The 17,316-nt window shown below is 50.7% G+C and overlaps 1 protein-coding gene across 1 annotated transcript in view; it reads right to left on the bottom strand.

The window, feature by feature from the left end:
* TMCC3 (transmembrane and coiled-coil domain family 3) overlaps nucleotides 1-12,760 on the bottom strand; it is a 31,475-nt gene extending 18,715 nt beyond the window's left edge. The window contains exon 1 of the mRNA XM_054386399.1: nucleotides 12,683-12,760. Within this exon, the coding sequence (XP_054242374.1) occupies nucleotides 12,683-12,760 (78 nt within the window). The remainder of the gene's footprint in view (nucleotides 1-12,682) is intronic.
* Nucleotides 12,761-17,316: the final 4,556 nt, after the last annotated feature.

The following is a 17,316-nucleotide window of genomic DNA, read 5'->3' as shown; positions in this document are numbered from 1 at the left end:
GAGCAGAAGAAGTTCCATCTAAACATGAGGAGGAACTTCTAATGTTGAGGGTGGTGGAGCAGTGCCCACAGAGATGGTGGAGCCTCCATCTTTGGAGGCATTCAAAATCCCCTTGGGCATCATTCTGTGCAGTCTTCTCCAGGTGAATCTGCCCTGGCAGGGGGGTTGGACTCAATCTCCAGAGGTTCCTCTCAACCCCTACCACTCTGTGATTCTGTGCCACACCTGCCTAGGCACCAGTTACCCAGCAGGGGGATAAACTGATCCCACATGAACGCCATGCTCCTGCTGAAGGGTGCCCTGATCCTCAGCAGCACAACACAAAGGAGAGCACAGGTGAAAAACTGGAGGGAGTGGCGGGGTGAGAGAATTCTTTTGTAGGGCTGGTTGCGTGCAAACTGCTGAGCAGCTCAGAGAGAGCGGCACGGGGCCGAGCGGAGCGGAGCGGGGCCGGGCAGGGCTGAGCGGCGCCGGACTGAGCTGCTGCTTCTAAGGAAACTGAGGCGGCTCAGTAGGAAACCTCACACCCGAGGGCAGCCTGCATGTTAAGTAAGGTGTCCACAGTTCTGCAGCTCAAACCCAGCTGTCAGTAACGCTCTGAAGACACTGACAGCCCAAGTGCCTTGCCACAGATCAGTGACAGACAGGCACCAATCACTCTGATGAGTTGTATTCAATTCTCCAAGGTGCATCTCCAAGTCACTGCTAGAACCCACACATGCACAGAGTCCAGCCAGCCCAGCTCTGATACAGATTGGGATGCCCCTACAGCATTTATCTGTCAGTCTGCAGCCTCAGGCTTGAGCCAGGGAGCACAATGGGCAAGAACAGATTGACACAGTCCTAGAATGGTCTGAGTTGAAGGGACCTTCAAGATCATCCAGTTCCAATCCCCTGCCATGGGCAGGAACACCTCCCACCAGCCCAGGTTGCTCAAGGCCTCATCCAGCCTGCCCTTGAACATCTCCAGGGAGGGGACATCCTGGGCAACCTGTTCCAGGGTCTCCTCACCCTCACTGCCAAGAATTTCTTCCTAATCACCAATCTCCCCTCTTCCAGCTTCAATCCTTTGCACCTCATCCTGGCACTCCCAGCCCTTGTCACAAGTCCCTCCCCAGCTCTCCTGTAGCTCCCTTCAGGTACTGGAAGGCTGCTCTAAGGTCTCCCCAGAGCCTTCTCCTCTCCATGCTGATCAGCTGCAGCTGTCTCAGCCTGTCCCCATAGGGGAGGTCCTCCAAGCCCTCATTGCCTTTGAAGCCTCTGGCCTCCTGTCACCCTTACTAGGCAGAACAGATTCACTTCAATGAAGCTGAATGATGCAAAAGCCTCAGGAAACATGCAAAATAATTTCCAGGACAGAAACAAAGAACTTTCAAAGGAAATTCCTGGCTCCTAACATTCATAAACTTGTCAGGCTTCCTTTCCAAAGGAGTGAGGTCTTTCCTGCTACTCCAGTCTGGAAAGAAGAAACTCCAGAACATCATTATTCCCACAAATGAAACATTCCATCTTGGTTCACACCCTGTACTTGCAGTTAGATCTTGCTCTTCCGCACCCAGGTCATCTTCACCTGTGGCTCATTATTGGTGCCTAGGTGGCTCTCAAGAGGGACAGGGATCTACTGGAGAGAGTCCAGCAGAGGCTAGGAGGATGATGAAGAACTGGAACATCTCTGTGATGAGGAAAGCCCTGGGGGTGTTTAGCCCAGAGAAGAGAAGGCTGAGAGGGCATCTGAGCAATGTTATAAATATCTGAGGGGTGGGTGTCAGGGTGAAGGTGCCAGGCTCTGTTTGGTGGTGCCCAGTGACAGGACAGGGACCAACAGGTACAAGCTGGAACCCAGCAGGTTCCACCTCAACATGAGGAGAAAGTTCTTTGTTGTGAGGGTGCTGGAGCCCTGGAGCAGGCTGTCCAGAGAGGTTGTGGAGACTCCTTCCCTGGAGACCTTCCAACACCACCTGGATATGTTCCTGTGTGACCTGTCCTGGGTGGCCCTGCTCCGGCAGGGGTCTTGGACTCAATCTCTGGAGATGCCTTCCAACCCCTGGCAGTCTGTGACTCTCTGATGCAGAATATACAACAGAGTTACAATTTCAAATCCTATCTGGGCATCATCTGTAGTCATTCTCCCCTCTATCAAAGGGCTAAAGCCAGCCCCCAAAGCCTGCTCAGGCAGAAGCAGGCTGAGCACTCCCTTAGCCTCAGGAAGGCTTCTGAGCATTCCACATTCAGCACAGCTGCTGTGAGAGTGCTGAGGGGGTTTTGTGTTTGGACATGAGCTGCTGAATGGAGGACATTTTGTACCTTTGCTGTTAACATGACTGTCTCCTAGATCTCATTGCTGTTGCAAAGATAAGGACAGCAAGAGGCTTGGCTGCCCCAGGAGGGGAAGACGCTGCAGGAGTGACGCAGTTCTAGCACCAGGGTCTCGGAGCACTTCCAGCTGAGCCTCCCAGCATGGTAACAGCAGAGCTGCTGGAGACAGCCAGGCAATACCCTTCTAAAATTAAAGCTCCTCCAAATTTAGCAAAGAACAAATACTACAGGAAACAAAGACATGGCTCCACATGTTGGCCAGGAAAATACACAGCAATGCCCTGCCCCTTACCTGGTAGCTGGAATCACAGAGTGAATTAGAGTCCACTGGGTTGGGAGGGACCTTTAGAGGTTCATCTAGCCCAAGCCCCTGCTAAAGAATCTACATCTAGATCAGGTTGCCCAAGATCACAACGTCCAGGTGGGCTTGAATGTCTCCAGAGAAGGAGACTCCACCACCTCCCTGGGCAGTCTGTGCCAATCCCTGACCACTCTTGCAGCACAGAAATTGTTCCTCATCTCCAACCTAATCCTCCCCTGGCACAATTTCAGGCCAGTTCCTCTCCTCCTATCACCTGACCCGAGGGAGCAGGCAGTTGAGCTGGGCACCTTCTGCAGCTGCAGGGGTACAGCCCTTGCAGGTGACTTGACTGATCTCTGTTGATTTGAAGCTTAAACCGAATCACACAAAGGTGAGCATCTGAAGCTGGGTGAGGCTAAGTCCATGCTAAATAGCAGTGTGGCAGTGTATTTTTGCAAGCATGTGGCTGAGGCCCCATCCCTGGAGACATTCAAGATCAGCCTTGATGTGTCCCTGGGCAGCCTGCTCTGGTTGGAGGGGTCCCTGCTGCCTGCAGGGGGGGTGGACAAGATACCCTTTGAGGGTCCCTTCCAACCCAGTGCCATCTGTGAATGCCCTGGTAGTGGGTCTCCTCTGCCTACAGCCTCAAGCCTGCCACCAGACCACAGCTGGAAGTCAGCATCTGTCTGATTCCAGCCCAATGCTGCACTAACCAAGTACAAACCACCAGAAGCACAGGCTGCTGCCACCAGCAGTACTTCCAGAAGCATTCCTTTATTTTTCTTGCAGCAGGAATAACGTAAACTTAAAATCAATTTTTTTCCCCTCAAGTCATACATTTGGACTTTTTCACCTTTCTTCCTTTTTTTTTCATTATTATTTTAAATAAAGTAACCTTTCCAGGTTATTTCTGGCTTACCCACACAAAGAACGCATTCCTGTGCAGTACTCCCAGGAGGAGTGCTTTTAAATAATCCTAGAGCCAAAGCAGAGATAAGAGGGGAAAGGAAAGGTAACATCTTGTCCTGCCAGATTCCTGAGCAGCCAGAGCCCAATGGTTTCTGTGCATAATGGCAAAGCTGGCAAACCCCTGACTTGATATATTTATATATATAAAAGTTTTCCTGAAACATTACAGTTCTGCATAAGTGAAGATTCAGCAGTATTAAAACTGCTCTGAGCAAGAGGCAGAGCCAGCAAAGCCTTCTGCTTCTCTGCTAACACAAAGAACTTTCTGGTCTCACTCAAGAGTTAAAGCTGCTTTGGCACAGACTCCTCAGTCTTCAGTGCACACATCTGGCTCTACAATGATCAAAAATGGTGAAACTTGCATTTTTATGCTGAAACTCCCATCTTTTATGCATGCTTGCGAAAAAAAAGAAAGTAAAATCCACTATCACCCAGCTATTTGGAATGGATTCAGCCTCACCCAGCTTCAGATGCTCACCTTTGTGTGATTTAGTTGAAGCATCAAATCAACAGAGATCAGAAAAGCCATCTGCAAGAGCTGTACCCCTGCAGCTACCTGGTACCAGGAGATAGAAGGAGAGGAACCGGCATGGAATTGTGCCAGGAGAAGGTTAGGTCAGAGATGAGGAACAATTTCTTTGCTGCAAGAGTGGTCAGGAATTGGCACAGGCTGCCCAGGGAGGTGGTGGAGTACCCAGCCCTGGAGGTGTTTGAGAAACCTGTGCCCATGGTTCAGTGTTCATGGTGGTGTTGGGTTGCTGGTTGGAGTGGATGATCTTGGAGGGCTCTTCCAACCCAAACAATTCTCTGATTGTAGTGAACTTTGTTCATGGGAACCAAACATGTGCAAACAAGGACCCAGGATTGCTTCAGATACCTGCTGGCAGACAGAGGAGATGCTCTCCCTGTCAATGATCTTCCCATTGTCTTCACTCCTCCTTTTCCTCAACCTCCCTCAGGTCTCATTATGATTCTCTCTCTCACCCCCCCAGCCTTCCCATGCCTCTGGTACAGAAAGTACCAAATCCAATCCACTTGCACAGGCCAGGAGGAGAGTAATTCCCATGGAGACCACAGGCCCTCAGGAGGACCTGCAGCTCCTGCTTATGATGGTGCTGTGCACCAAAAGGCTGAGTGTGACCCTTGCATGGACCCATGTGTGAAGAAGGAATCCCACCACAGAGACCCTCAAGAAAAGCTGAGCAGGACAACAACTCCAGAGTTTGGCAAACTCACTGTCAGCCTTCTGGACCCATTTTAGCACAGCAGGAGCCTGGCACCTACTGAATCAGTCTGCTGCCAGTTAGCACCTGGCCTTCAAAGAGACTCCCAAGAACATTCCTTCAGCTCCTCTGGGGAGCAGGCTGTCAACCTTCTTTCATTCATGAGAATGAAACGCTTGTTTTTTTTTTTACTGGTCCCAGGTGACAAGATATAGCCAGATTTCTTCCTGAAGGTATGGAAGGATGGGGAAATGACCCAAGATAAGCAATTTTCTGGACATGGCAGACAAGGAGCAAGAAAGACTAGAAACTGGATGAGGTGAAGAGATACTCTGCCAAGCTGGCAAAAAATGTCAGGGACAACCATGACACAGAGTTGTGTTATTCCTGCCAAAACCTCCAACAAAACAAAGATTCTTAACACAGCAAGAGCTCACCCCCACCCCCATTATTCACTTGCATCAATAACTGGAGCAAGACCAAGCATTGAAGCATTTTGTTTTCAAGTCATCTGTGGGGAGCGCAAAGGACTCTTGGCCTTTGGAATAAATGTTTAGCCTGATTCTAACCCAAAAATCCCACACTGTTCACACTTGCTTCAATGCCCAAACCCCTAAACAAACAAACAAACTGCCCATGGGGCAAGTCTCCTTCTCTGGAGGCTTTCAAGACCCATCTGGATGTGTTTCTGTGTTCAATACAGCAGTAATTTAATTAATTAATTGTAGAAGTAGTGTCCTGAAGTTTTGCCCTCTGGAATTGTATCCAGCTGCAACCCCCAAACAGGAAAATCCTGCAGTGGGCCAACTCTCAACATGATTAAGCTTTCCTGGAATCTTTTTAGATACCAAGAGTCTCCTTTCAGCTTTCTCCAGCTCACAGTCTGTGGATATTCTTCATACCCCAGCTAGCAGAGACAGCCTTCCACTGCTACCCTTGTCCCTGAATGAACCCCCAGGTTGGCTGTGATGATATAAATGTCTGCCTCAGAGAGCTCCTCACTTGCTGGGTGCCTGGCAAAGGTTAGATGCACAGCTAGCAGCCACCCCAGCTGCATACCAGGTCCCACATGTCAGGACTGTAGAGCTGCAGGCTTGTTTTGGGCTTCACATAGGAGCCCTCCCCTCCTCTTGCAGGATAAGGGAAGAGCAGAAAACCTTCAATGGTAAAGATGCTCCCAAGCCCTATCAGTAAGGGTGCCAATGGTAGTCAGAGTGTTTTCTCTGCCTGGAGACATGAATAAAAAGTCAGAATTGTGTTTTACCACTCCCCCAGCACTACAGAGGAACTCATCTCCCACACAGGTCTCTCCCAAAGCCGCACTCACTGCAGGGGTGAAGATGAAAGCTGCAGAGCTGCTGATGGTGCCAAAAGAACTCCAGCTGGGCAATGGGCAGTGGCAACCTTCTTACCCAGGAAAATGTCAGACATCAAATGCAGCCAAAAACCTCAAAGGTTCAGCCTGTGCACAGCCTCTGCTGTCTGGTTGAAGCCTTACCTATGGAGATGATGACAATAAGCAAGCCAGGGATCAAGAGCTGGTGGCAGCCCCCTACTGATACCAGCCCTGGCAGCCTGACAGAAGGACAATTACACCTCCTTCCAAAAGGGAGCAAACCAGAAGCTTGCCAAGTTTCCATCAGTGATGTATTTTTTTGTTTAATATACCTCACATTGCAAAGGTGGTAAGAGAGGAGCCAGTCCTGCAAGCAACACCATCCACTGCAAAAAGGTGAATCAAAAGCACAGTACAGGAAAGGAGGCACTGTGCAGTCTTCAGAGCCATGAATTTTCTGGGTGGAGACCAAAAAAATGTGAAAGGTCTAAGTATAAAACTTCCAAACCTAAACCCCAGCTTAAACCTTGAGAAGATGAACTCCCACTACTCACTGGTGAAAGCTCTCTGCTTGGGTTGGAAGGGAGAAGATGGATTGGGTGAAAATAGAACCTTTATGGCTTAGAGTTCACAGAATGGCTCAGGCTGGAAGGGACCTCAGAGCTCATCTCCTCCAACCTCCCCACCATGCCCAGGGACACCTCTCAGCTAGACTCAGCTGCTCAGGGTCTCATCCAGCCTGGTCCTGAGCACCCCCAGCTCCCTCAGCCTGTGCTCACAGCAGAGGCTTTCAGTCTCTTCAGCCACAGCTTTCCAGCTGCTGCAGGTTGTCTCCTGCAGTGCTCTCAGGCATCAGTGGACACTGAGCTGCTCTACACTTCTGCTGCCTTGGGACTGCTTTCCGTGGAAATGCTTCATCAGCACAGCTGTGCTGGTGCTTGAGCAAGGAAAGCTCAGTTCCAACCATGCTGGGGAGCAAAGGGATTGATTTGGTTCCAGAAGATGATATTCCTGTGGAGCAGGATAGGAACTTTCACTGGCAGCAGAGCTGGAGTGGGAATCTTGCTGCACCTTACCTCTTGTCTCCATGGCCAGCAAGGCACAGTCACTGAATCTGAAATCCTCTCCAGATCTCAGTCCAGGAGTCACAATCATTGAGTCCTGATGCAGGAACGTGTGCAGAGAGATGCTGGGGGTTGATGTTCATGGAATCATAGACCATAGATCTCTCTGAGATTATCCAGTCCAACCAGCAACCCAACACCACCATGGACGCTGAACCCTGGCCCCAAGTGCCATCAACCAAAGAAGTTCACCTTGCAGGAGCAGGGGAGCACAGCAATGTGCAACAACCACTTCCCTCTTTATTTCATCCAGCAGCAACAAGTTACACCTACCACTGCCTTCAGCTCTTAGTTGTACTTCACCCCAAAACTCAATGCATACCAGAAAAAAAAAATAAAAGCCAACTCCATCAACTTCCTAAGATTCCTCCCTGGCACTGGCGAGAAAATGAAGTTCAGTTTTCCAAGGAAGTTCTACCATGAAAGAAGCAATTAAGGGCTGAGCACTGCTGTAAGTGAATGAAGCAGGCTCCGCTGCAGCTCCAAGCAGCTCCCCTGGCTGCTTGGCTCCCCATGGCAGTGACAGCTCCGTGGTGCCCTCCCCTCCCTTACCTCCCATACCCTGCACAGCCTACTCTGACAGGGCTCACACAGCTCTAGATTTAAAGCCTGTGCTTGGAGCTCTTAACAATCCCCTGCCTCATCTGCTGTCAAAACACCAAGGAGCAGGAAGAAAAGTGTGCAGAAGTTGTTCTTTGAGCCCAAAATATCTGGAGGATGGCTTCCAAGCCACAAAAGCCCAGAAGAAGGCATTTCTTCTGCAGCCATCTTTGCATTTCAAGGAGCACCAGGAGATTAAATCTCCCTCTCTCCTAAAACTGTGGGTGGGGTTTGGGGTTGGGTTGAAGTTTTTTTTGTTGGTGGCTGGTTGGTTTGAGCTTTCTGTTTGGAGATTTTTAACGTTTTGAATCCTTCCTGGTCCCTTTATTTCCTCTCAAGGTTTTAAGAAATAAAGGGAATTCAAGGACAGATGAGGAAAGTGATTAGAGGCTTAGAAAGGCTTCCATATGAGGACAGATTGTGAACAAGACTGCCTGGCTTCCAGACAAGATGATCAGCAGTGATCACAAGAGAGACATGGAGAATGACAAGAGGCATTCCACAGCTCACACCCCCTGGGTTTTCACCTCTGAGAGCAAATGGATTCCTGTAGTATTTTTTTAATGTATGCTTTTTAGTGTGTGAAAATCACAGCACCACAGAATGGGAAGGGTTAGAAAGGACCTCTGCAGATCATCCAGCCCAAGCCCCCTGCCAGAGCAGGAGCACCCAGGGCAGAACACATCCAGGCAGCTTTTGAGTGTCCCAGAGCAGGAGACTCCACAACCTCTCTGGCAGCCTGCTCCAGGGCTCTGCCACCCTCACAGGGACAAAGTTTTCCCTTCTGTTCCCCTGGCACCTCCTCTGCTCCAGCTGGCACCCAGTGCCCCTTGGCCTGTCCTTGGACATCCCTGAGCAGAGCCTGGCTCCAGCCTTGCACATCTTTATCCCCAGCAATGAGGGCAGCCCTCAGGCTCCTCTGCTCCAAGACCTAGCTCCCTCAGGCTGTGCTCACAGGGAGATGTTCCACTGCCTGCAGCCTGTTCCACTGCCTGTGGCTCTGGCTTGGACTCTCTCAAGCACTTCCCTGAGGTCCTTCTTGAGCTGAGGGCCCAGGACTGGGCACAATATTCCAGACGTGGCCTCAGCAGGGCAGAGCAGAGGGGGACCATGTAAGACTCAGTTCACCTCCAAACACTGATTTTGTTATTACTCTCCCTAAGGCTGAAAACACACAAAGTCTGAACTTGAGATTCTCTATTTGTTACTAAGCCACAGCTGTTCCAGGCAAGGTGGGTTTGGTTTTTAATAAAGGCAGAATTCTTCCCATTTCAAATGCCTAACGAACAGTAGTGAAGAGAAAGCACTGAACAGGCTTCAATGTGCAAGGTATTACATAATTAGGAGCTCCTGCCTCTCTCTCTAAAGCATCTGGGACTTGTTACAGGCAGGACATAGCCCTGCATAAACTTCTGATAGGATGCAGTCCTGCCAGTGCTCTAGTACGAGGCATAAATTAGCACAGCCAAGCTAGGCTGAGCATCAGGATCGTCACTGTTGCAGTTGTACAGACTTCTGCATAGACTTACCAGCCAAGGAGGGTGGTATAGCCAGGGGCTGAGCACCTCCAGTCCCCCACAATGCTCACTGCAAAGGCAAATCTCTCCAGCAAGCATTGTGGCAGTCCCTAGCTGCCCTGCACCTGCACTCGGGCAAGAGCAGCACTCAGTGCACGACAGCTACAGCTGCAACCCTTGCTCATCAGTCCTGTCCTTCAGCACTTAGGTCCTGACTCTGAAAAGCTTGGCTTAGCTTTCCACAGTGTTGCAGGAATCAGCTAGTAGTGAATGTGAAGCTCAGTGAAGCTGCAGCAACAAGCTGGCATTAGCAGAAGTGAACTCCAGCGTTTCCCACAGCTCAGCTGTCCACATGGATTCCACCTCAGCAAGCTGCAGTAATCCACACTACAGGAACCAGATCCTGCTGCCAGAGGAGGCAGGAAGCCTCCTGGAAGAGTACCCTCATCACAGCTGGGGATGGATGATTTATCCAACCAAGGTTGCCATGGGACTGTAAATCTGTACCTCCCAAATAAAAGCAAACCTGCAGGGCACTGACCACAGGCAAGAGCAGATCATACCCCCCTGTGCTGCCCTGCATGGTACACCTTGACTCTCCTTGCCAAGGCAGGAGGAACCCAACCTCTCCCTCGAGGTACTTGGCCCCTGTGTGCAGCAGTGACTCCCCCATGTTACAATGGCTCAGCTGTTGGTCACTGAAGCATTTCTCAGTGACACAGGACTCATTGCAGAGCTGTTAGAGCCCAGGCTAAGGTAGCAGAGCTGTTACCTTACCCTGCAAGAGCTCTTTAGCTGCAGCAAGAACTTTTAAAATCCTTTTCCCTTCAGACTCTGCTGCTTACAGACTCAGAAGGCTATAATCAGAGAGAGTTGTTCCAGCACTTCTGCAAACTCACTTGGATGGTTCCTTCCTACATTACACACAGCTGCAGCTTTGGAACCATCTTCTTGCCTGCCCATACAGGAGCCTTCACCTTCTCTTAAGAAAACTATTTAGATGGGCTTGAAAGGCACAGGCAGTAACCTCTGAAGGCTGGACTTGATCTTAGAGGTCTTTTCTAACCTTAATGGTTCTAGAAAAGGCTGGAGAAGTCCTTCCAAACCTGCCCACCTGAAAGCTGGACTCAGTAACCTGTGAGACCTAGCAACTATCTCTTTAGCTCAGGCTTTATTAAATGGATCTCACCCTACTACTACTCACTGGATTTTTCCTGCTGGCAAAGCCAGCTTCAAGCCTTCCTTCACACAAGCAAAGTCTCCCTAGTTGGTCCAGGTTCTCTGAGCACTCTCCCACCAGCTCTGTACTGGTGTGCTCATGCTCTGTGTTTCTCCATGAATATTTGGGAACAGCAGTTTTAACTCCAGCTGCTCTGATGCTTTGTATTCAGGTTCCAAAAGAACCTCACCATGCTGCTTTCTTGCTGCTGCCTACATGGTATCACCAGCTGTAGCTGCTCCACTGCCTGACCATTCCCGTCCCCCTGGTTAAAGCAGCATGAGGAATGTTGAACTTACCCAGGAAAAAAATCCAATTGGTCCCAAACAAGCACAAGTTGGGTTTAATGCAAGCTCTTGCCATCACCTGGAACACACAACCTGCTGCTGCCACCTCTAGCATTCTCTGGCAAGTTCTGTGATACCTGACACAACCTGTAAAGCCCAAAGCCTGGAGCAAAGCAATTAACTCACAGCCCTGCAAACTTGTTACACGGTTTTATTTCCAGTTCTCATGGTCACAGGAAGGGGAAGGGAGGCTAATTCTGATTAAAAGAAACCCCCCCCAAAAATCAGAGAAGCCCCAAATCAATGACTTCATGAAATTGTCTTAAGCACAAGGGATTTTCTTTTTCAACACATAACATTTAATGTTAGCCCTGAGACTGTGTGCTCTTAAGCAGACCAGCTAGATGACAGAGTTCAGGACTCTGAGCTCAGGGGATCTCAGGTTTAACTCAAACATGCCCCAAAGAAATCATCCTTGAAGGTATGCAACTTTCTTCCACAGCCACAGCAAGGCAGGTAGCACAATATTATTCCTACAGCACGAACAACTGAGCAGTTCAGCTTTCCAAGAGAAAGCCACAGCAAACACACGCAATTTGTAACTGGGGTATGCCCAGCACATGTGAAGAGCACTGCAGACTCCAATAGCAAAGCTACACTGCACAGGGTTACCTATTTTTAAAACATTTCATTATGCAGCAACAATCTGAAGCACACCAGGCTCCTTCCCAGCACTCTTGGAACGGAGTGGAGGGAGGGAAAGGACTGCTGATGTGCAGGGCAAGGGGGCGAAACCAGAGAAATCAAACCAACAAACACCATAAAACAACAAAACAAACCAAAACCCCCTCAAAAAACACCACCCAAGAACACTTACCCCTCAAAACCCCCAAGCCAAATCTTCCTTCACAAACAGCTCAGCTTTGCACTTCCAGCTGTAAAGCTTATTTGAGGGGATCTCAGCACACAACAGCAAACAGAATTTCTGCTGCTATCCCGGGTGGGCCAAAACAATCTGTTGGGGTTTTTTTGTTTGGTTTTTGCATTATTTTGCAGTGCATGGGAAGAAAAAAGGCAGTTTTACACCTGCTTCAGCTGAGCATTCAAGTAAGAACTTGAAGTCTGTGCATGAATTAGAAAACAAACTGCCTCAGGAGGCCACTCGGTGTATGGGAGGATGGGGAGCGTTGCCTACATGTTGCTAAGCAGGTATTATGTAAACTAAAAACAGCAAAATAAAGATGAAGAAAGATGAACTTGCCAGCAGACCGTAAGAAAACTACCCCATAAAGCCCTTTGTCGTGGCTGCATTCTTACTTCAACCCCAGCCAGACACACCTTTTCTGTCCATCTCCATCCCTGCCCCATCCTTCTTGTAAGGAACTCCAGACTGGGAGCTGGAATCAGCCTCTGACACCGGATCCCAACACTTGATCCACAGTTTGCTAAGCAGATCCTGAGAACTAAGACCAAACCCAAGGCTTCCCTGGGATGAGACATAGACTCACCTCATCAACCCATCAGCACTGTTGACTTTGGTGAGTAAGTTCCTTTATGACTCCCCCCCCCCACCTCCAACTAGTTTCTATTGCGGGTATTACCTTCCACGCCGGTTTCTGTTATGTCAACAACCAGTTTCGCTCCGTTTTCCTATACCGAAGGGTATTCGGAGCAGGAACACCAAAGCAGCGCAGGCAAAACAAACTTCCTTTGAGCCTGACAACCTGACAAGGGCCGAGGAACACGCCGCAGGTCGGTGGCACCCATACCCTTATCACCCTTCTCCTTACCCGCGTCTTGCGGCGCCGGTGCCGCTCCGGGTCCGAGTAGGTTCGGTCCACGGCCAGCGCCGTGTCGCTGCCTGGCATCGCTGCCCCACGGCTGCTGCTGCCTCCTCCTCCTCAGCAGGTAGGAACCCCACCGACGGCCACCCAGCAGCTACTGAGGGGGCTTAGAGCTGCCGTCGAGCTGCCGGGAGGGAGGGGAACGCCCGCAGGGGAGTTCCCCTCCCTCCCGGCAGCTCGGCGGCAGCCGCTCGGTTTAACCGCACCCGGTTTAACCCCTCCGCACTCTGCCTAACGGGAGGGTTGTGAGGAAGTTTTTTTTTTCAGAAGCGTGGTAATTGTTTGGGGTTGGAAAAGACATCCGAGCTCATCGAGTCCGACCACGAAACCCTGTCCCCGAGTGCCATGGCCACGCGTTGCTGGAACACCCTCCAGGGATGGGGACTCCACCACCTCCCTGGGCAGCCTTGTGCCAAAGCCTTGAGCAAAGAAATTTTTCAATCCAACCGAACCCGCCCCTGGCATGCTTTCAGGCCATTTCGTCTCCTTTTATCACCTGATGCTAGGGAGAAGAGACCAACCCTCCCTTCACTGCAGCCTCCGAAGTGGGAACAAAAAAACGAACCCAGAAACAGTAGAGAAGTCCATCGTCATGCTGGGGGCAGGCTCAATCTGTTTGCAGCAGTATAAAGCACCCTGGGACACGGCTGAGTGCTGCTGCTGGAAAGCCCTTGACCATCAAAGCTTCCCCCAAATAAACACGTTAGAAAAATTCTGTCCAACTAAATAATCAGAGCCTGACCTTGCCAGAGCAGTCAGTGGAGCACAGCAAACAAGCCAGTGGCTATTTGTGCACAGGAGATAAATCCTGAAGTGTTTGCAGCAGGGGGGAGCTTCAAACCATACCTGTGAAGAGCCAAGGCCAACACATTTCCAGGTGCATGTGTGTCCAATGCACTGAAATTCCTAGGAGTGGAGTGGAGCTCCTGACTGATTTTTCATGTGCCTTCAGAATGCATTTAAAGCAGTAACACTGAGCACATTTTGAGCTGCTGAATTGCCAGAGCAGAGGACTGGCTCTGTAAGCACTCATTGAGTTGTACAGGAAAGCACAGAAGGGTAGGGGTTGGAAGGGACCACCAGAGATCACCCAGTCCAAGCCCCCTGCCAGAGCAGGATCACCCAGGGCAGGGCACACAGGAACACATCCAGATAGATCTGAAAGTCTCCAGAGACAGAGACTCCACCACCTCTCTGGGCAGCCTGCTCCAGGGCTCTGCCACCCTCAAAGTCAAGAAATTCCTCCTGCTGTTTAGATGGAGCTTCCTATGTTCCTCATTACCTCTTGTCCACTGAGAGAAGTCTGGCCACACCTTCCTGACACCCTCCTCAGCCTCCTCTGCTCCAAGCCAACCAGCCTTAGTCTCTCTTCCACATGTTCTATTGGAATCTTAACTCCAGAAGTGTCACCACTACCAGAGGTTAATCATCTGACACAGGGCCTCCTTGTCTTTACAAACTGAAAGGCCTGGAATTCCAAAGTAAAATTCAATCCTAGACCTCACCTTCTTGGCAGGTGTTTCTCCTTCAACTCTGACACCAGTTTGAATGAAGTTGTCCCAAGTTAAGTAGTGAGAAGGTTTACCAAGGGAAGCATAACCTCATGAAGCTCAGCAAGGACAGGTGCAGAGCCCTGCCCCTGGGGAGGAACAACCCAGGACAGACCAGGAGTCATCCTGATGGAAAGCAGCTCCATGGAGAAGGACCTTGGAGTTCTGGTGGGCAGCAAGTTGTCCATGGGACAGCAATGTGCCCTTGGGGCCAGGAGGGCCAGTGGCATCCTGGGAGCATCAAGAAAAGCACAGCCAGCAGGGCTAGGGAGGGTCTCCTCCCACTCTGTTCTGCCCTGCTGAGACCACCCCTGCCATGCTGAGTCCAGTTCTGGGCTCCCCAGTTCAGGAGAGACAGAGACCTGCTGGGGAGAGTCCAGTGGAGGCTGTTGAAGGGACTGCAACAGCTCTGCTGTGAGGAAAGGCTGAGAGCCCTGGGGAAGGCTGAGAGGGGATGTGAGCAATGTCTATCAAGAGCTGAGGGCTGGGTGCCAAGAGGAAAGGGCCAGGCTCTATTTGGGGTGTCCAGAGGTAGGACAAGGACCAACAGGTACAAGCTGGAACCCAGGAGGTTCTACCTCAATGTGAGAAGAAACTTCTTTGGTGTGAGGGTGCTGGAGCCCTGGAGCAGGCTGCCCAGAGAGGTTGTGGAGTCTCCTACTCTGGAGATTTTCAAGACCCATCTGCATGCATTCCTGTGTGACCTGCCCTGGCTGACCCTGCTCTGGCAGGGGCTTGGACTGGCTGATTTCCAGAGGTCCCTTCCAACCCCTACCAAGTGACCAAAGTACCAGAGGAGAGCTGCACAAGGCAGTGCCTTGTTATCCTTCCTATACTTCTGATGCAGCTGAAGGAGACAGCTGAAGGTGAAAGTCTCCCAGGAAAAGGCTTTAGGATGGGAACTGAATTTCTGCAGTCCTGCAGCTCAGACATGAAAGTTAATTCCTGACTGAAAATGTGCCAGAGGGTGGGGGAGCTCTGGAAGGGAAGGTCAGTAAGAAATTAGGGAGGCAAATATTGTGGGTTTGGGGTTTCCTCTGAAGTCAGAGCTGCACATTTCCAAAAGGGATTGTGCAGCTTCTGGCACCTAGGATGAAGCCTCCTGATTTCCTGAGAAGCTTCTGAGGGGTTTTTCAAGCCTTACCAGATGTAGATGATCAAAGCCTAGAGAGGGTAAGCAGCTGGGAAGGGAGCACAGGAAAGTCTTCACCTGCTTGGCCCTTTAGTGATCCAAGGCTTAGTATAAATATGGTTTATTCACAAGTTTAGGAGTTTTACTTAAATTACATCAGCTTCATTGAAATAAGACCAGCAGCCTAGCCACAAAATGATGACCCTCTAGGCTGAAAGAGGCAGGGATGTACCAGCTGTGGCTGGGCTCAGCACTGCTATTGCACAGCCTTGCACCTGTACAGAGGAAGCACTCTGGCCTGAGGGAGCTTTAAGGAGAGAGGATAATAAGGCAGATCTTGGCAGACCTCAGTCTTGCTTTAGTCACATCTTCCAAACAGCCTGTGAGACTCCACCAGGACACTGAGTCCAGGCCTGGGGCCCCCACCACAAGGACATGGAACTGTTGGAGAGGGTCCAGAGGAGGCCATGAAGATGAGCAGAGGGCTGGAGAACCTCCACCATGAGGACAGGCTGGGAGAGTTGGGGCTGTTCAGCCTGGAGAAGAGATGGCTCCAGGGAGATCTTAGAGCAGCCTTACAGTACCTGAAAGGGCTCCAGGAGAGCTGGGGAGGGACTTTGGACAAGGGCTGGGAGTGACAGGCAATGGATTGAAGCTTGAGGAGAGTAGACTGAGACTGGAGATTAGGAAGAAATTCTTGGCAGTGAGAATGAGGAGACTCTGGCACAGGTTGCCCAGGGAGGTTGTGGATGCCTCCTCCCTGGAGTCGTTCAGGACCAGGCTGGATGAGGCCTTGAGCAATCTGGACTGGTGGGAGGTGCCCTGCCCATGGCAGGGAGTTGGAGCTGGAGGAGCTTTGAGGTCCCTTCCAACCCAACCCATTCTGCTCCTGCACTCAGGACTGGGCTGTGCAGCTTCCCCTGCTCCTGCACTCAGGACTGGGCTGTGCAGCTCCCCCTGCTCCTGCACTCAGGGCTGGGCACTGCTCCTCTGCCAGCCTCCCCAGGCACTTCTCCCTCTGCTGTTTTCCAAAGCCCATGGAGTTCCCATAAATGCTCTTCACACACTGCACCTATCCCCAGCTGGAACTTTCAACCCACTGAAGCAAATCCTTCCAGATACTGGCAGGAAAATGAGGCTGGACTCATGGCCAGAGAGAGAGAAGTGGAAGCCCAGAGATTACTTTTCTCATCCTTTGTTCTCACACAGTATTTTCAAAATTCATTTCTGTGTTTTAAATTAATGACTAGAGTGCTGTCTCATCCCAGCCAGCCATGTGCCACTTGGAAAGTTCAGGCATTTCCAAATCCCTCACTGGCTGCCCAGCTGTCCTGACAGGCACAGAATTATTTCAAGCCCTTTTCCAGAGCTTTCCCTCACTTCAGCACTCTGGCACGACCTGCAGTGCTCAACTCTTGATATTTACACTCTTCTGCTTTCCTTTTTCAAGTGACCTTTTGAGAAATAATGCACATTAGGGCTGGAAGGTCTGATCAGGCTTAGGATGACTGCAGATGGGTGGACAGCACTGACTGGAGAGGGACTCCTGACAAAGGCATGCAGTGATGGGACAAGGGGGACTGGCTGCAGCATGGAAGAAGATGGATTAGATGAGACTTTAGGAAGGAATTCTTCCCCATGAGGCTGGTGAGGCGCTGGAACAGGTTGCCCAGAGAAGCTGTGGAGGCTCCAACCCTGGAAGTGTTTGAAGCCAGGCTGGATGGGTCCTTGAGCAACCTGGGCCAGCAGGCGTGTCCCTGCCCATGGCAGAAGGGGTGGAACCAGATGATCTGTAAGGTCCCTTCCAACCCAAACCATTCCATGGCTGGGCTGTCAGAGGCACAGACATGGGAGCTGGATTTGGCTGCATTGCTCTGCTTTAGGAAAAGCAAATCTCT

The sequence above is a fragment of the Indicator indicator genome, chromosome 14 (assembly GCF_027791375.1).
Source record: "Indicator indicator isolate 239-I01 chromosome 14, UM_Iind_1.1, whole genome shotgun sequence".
In the NCBI taxonomy this organism is placed as follows: domain Eukaryota; kingdom Metazoa; phylum Chordata; class Aves; order Piciformes; family Indicatoridae; genus Indicator; species Indicator indicator.
Note: the sequence above shows the minus strand (reverse complement) of the source record. Positions and strands in the feature narration are given on the sequence as shown.